Source organism: Etheostoma cragini, unplaced genomic scaffold (assembly GCF_013103735.1).
Source record: "Etheostoma cragini isolate CJK2018 unplaced genomic scaffold, CSU_Ecrag_1.0 ScbMSFa_761, whole genome shotgun sequence".
Classification (NCBI taxonomy): Eukaryota; Metazoa; Chordata; class Actinopteri; order Perciformes; family Percidae; genus Etheostoma; species Etheostoma cragini.
This window is the reverse complement of record NW_023269385.1, coordinates 1-2,266: the sequence shown is the minus strand read 5'-3', so window position 1 is coordinate 2,266 and position 2,266 is coordinate 1. Positions and strand designations below refer to the sequence as shown.

Here is a 2,266-nt window from a genome sequence, read left to right as displayed (position 1 = left end):
GGGGGGGGGGGGGCAGTAAGTCAGTCCGTAGGGAGCTGGGTTGGGGACCAGAGGGTCGCTGGTTCAAGTCCCCATACAGACCACGTTCATGTTAACTTCTCTTACTGACACCGGGACTGAAACACAACGTTCTTTACATCATAAAACTATAAGACAGAAATTAACACCACACACACACACACACATACAGAGACACACACATACACATACACACACATACAGAGACACACACACACACACACATACACACACATACAGAGACACACACACACACACATACACACACATACAGAGACACACATACACACACACACACACACACACACACATACAGAGACACACACACACACAGACAAACACACAGACACACACACACACATACACATACAGAGACACACACACACATACACACACACACACACACACACACACACACACATACAGAGACACACACACACACACACACATACAGAGACACACAGATTCTGCCCAAAGTATTTAAATATCAGAGTAGAAATATAAGTAAAGAAATATAATTCATATAAATATTCGGATGGTAATAACGGCGTCTTATTAAGTTAAATAGTATTGAGTAAAAGTTGACATATTCCAGTCTGTGATTATCATCAACATCCATTCCTTTAATTTTAGTCTCAATAATTCCTAATTTCTGCTTTTCTAACTCAAACATTAGGTATAATTTCCTATAAATTAGGTTTATTGATCATAAATTTCCAAAATTAACTAAAACTAAAGTTAATAAGTTAGTGTTACGTAGTGTTGAACATCAAAAAAAAGGGACAAAAACGTTAGAAAAAGTTAAAAACATTGACAAAAGCATAAATAAAGTGTAACATTAGGCATCATTTCCTTACTTACTTAAAGTGAAAGTGACAAACGCATGAAAAAAGCGTCAAAAGTGTTGAAAAAAGGGACAAAAAAACGTAAGAAAAAGATAAAAACATCGTTAAAAGTGTTGATTTCAATGTCTTATCTATTTGTTTGTTTGCATTCTGAATGAATAAAATAAAACAAATAATAATAATAAAGATCCGTTAAACGGCCTGACGTAAAAAAAAAAAAAAAAAAAACGTCGTCGAAACCCGGAAGTGACGTCGTCGCGCTCCGTCAGATTGTGTTGATGTTTTGTGGACTGGACGGCCGGAGGACGGGGAAAGAGAGGGAGACGCGTTTTGTTTTTGTTCAACTTAACCGTCGAAAAGAGACCGAGTCGTGGTTCCTGTCGCCCGTTTCGGTTCGGTAACAGCCCGAGGTCGGTGGTTCGAGCCCGACGGCCGGACCGTTTGGCGACTACACCGAAGCATTTGATCCAGAAAGGGAGGACTCGTCACCCACTGACCCCCCTCCCTCACACACACACACACACACACACACATACCACCATGACGATCCTCCCGAAGAAGAAGCCCAGCTCCGGGGTCGGCGTCTCGGACCACGCCGATGACAGCGACCGTCGGAGCGGCCCCGACCCGCACCAACATCCGCACCCGCACGCCGGGCGCACCGGAGCCCGGCCGAGGGCTTCCCCCCCGCCGTGGTCCTACCAGCCCGCTCCGCCCTCCGCGAGGGACGACAGGCGGAGCATCGAGGCGAGCTCGCGGCCCCAGCAGGCCTCTCCGCCGCCCGTCGGCTCCGTTTCCCCGGTGGGACCGGCCGACGGTCGGGACGGCAGCGGCGCGATGGTGGCCGGGCCCCGCGGGGAGCTCGTGGTGTCGGCCGGGGTCGTCGGCTGCGGCGGGGGCATCGGCAGCTGCTGCTCCGGGCCCGGGCTGAGCAAGAGGCGGCGGCAGGCGGGCACCTGCTCCGGCGGGGTGGCGGCGGCGCTGGCCGGCGGGGGGCAGCCCGGGGTGGCCGGACCGGGAGGAGGAGGGGGGGGCTCCAGCCAGGACACGGAGGAGGGAGCCGGGAACAACAGCGAGGACGAGTACGAGAACGCCGCCCGGCTGCAGTCCATGGACCCGGCTACGGTGGAGCAGGTAGGAAGCTAACGTTAGCTAAGATAGCATTAGCACGAAGCTACACGCTAATAATACAGACAGTTGAGCAGGCAGGAAGCTAACGTTAGCTAAGATAGCATTAGCACGGAGCTACAAGCTAATAATAATAAAAACAGTGGGACAGGTAGGAAGCTAACGTTAGCTAAGATAATATTAGCATGGAGCTACACGCTAATAATACAGACAGTTGAGCAGGTAGGAAGCTAACGTTGGCTAAGATAATATTAGCATGGAGCTAATAATACAGA

General features: G+C 49.7%; 1 protein-coding gene across 4 annotated transcripts; it reads left to right on the top strand.

Annotated features, from left to right (window-relative positions):
• Positions 1-300: 300 nt before the first annotated feature.
• LOC117941452 (OTU domain-containing protein 5-A-like) lies at positions 301-2,026 on the top strand. 4 transcript variants are annotated; one of them, XM_034866463.1, is made up of 2 exons: positions 301-328; positions 1,374-2,026. In XM_034866463.1, exon 2 carries the CDS (start codon positions 1,404-1,406, stop codon positions 2,007-2,009), a length of 606 nt encoding a protein of 201 aa, XP_034722354.1. In that variant the 5' UTR covers positions 301-328; positions 1,374-1,403; the 3' UTR covers positions 2,010-2,026. The 4 variants fall into 4 exon arrangements, with proteins under 4 accessions (XP_034722354.1, XP_034722358.1, XP_034722356.1 ...); XM_034866467.1 differs by having other exon boundaries at positions 301-330; positions 1,388-2,026; XM_034866465.1 differs by lacking the exon at positions 301-328 and adding an exon at positions 398-438.
• Positions 2,027-2,266: the final 240 nt, after the last annotated feature.

Coding starts and splice junctions, on each gene's coding strand:
- LOC117941452 (XM_034866463.1), top strand. CDS start 1,404: ATGACGATCCTCCCGAAGAAGAAGCCCAGCTCCGGGGTCGGCGTCTCG.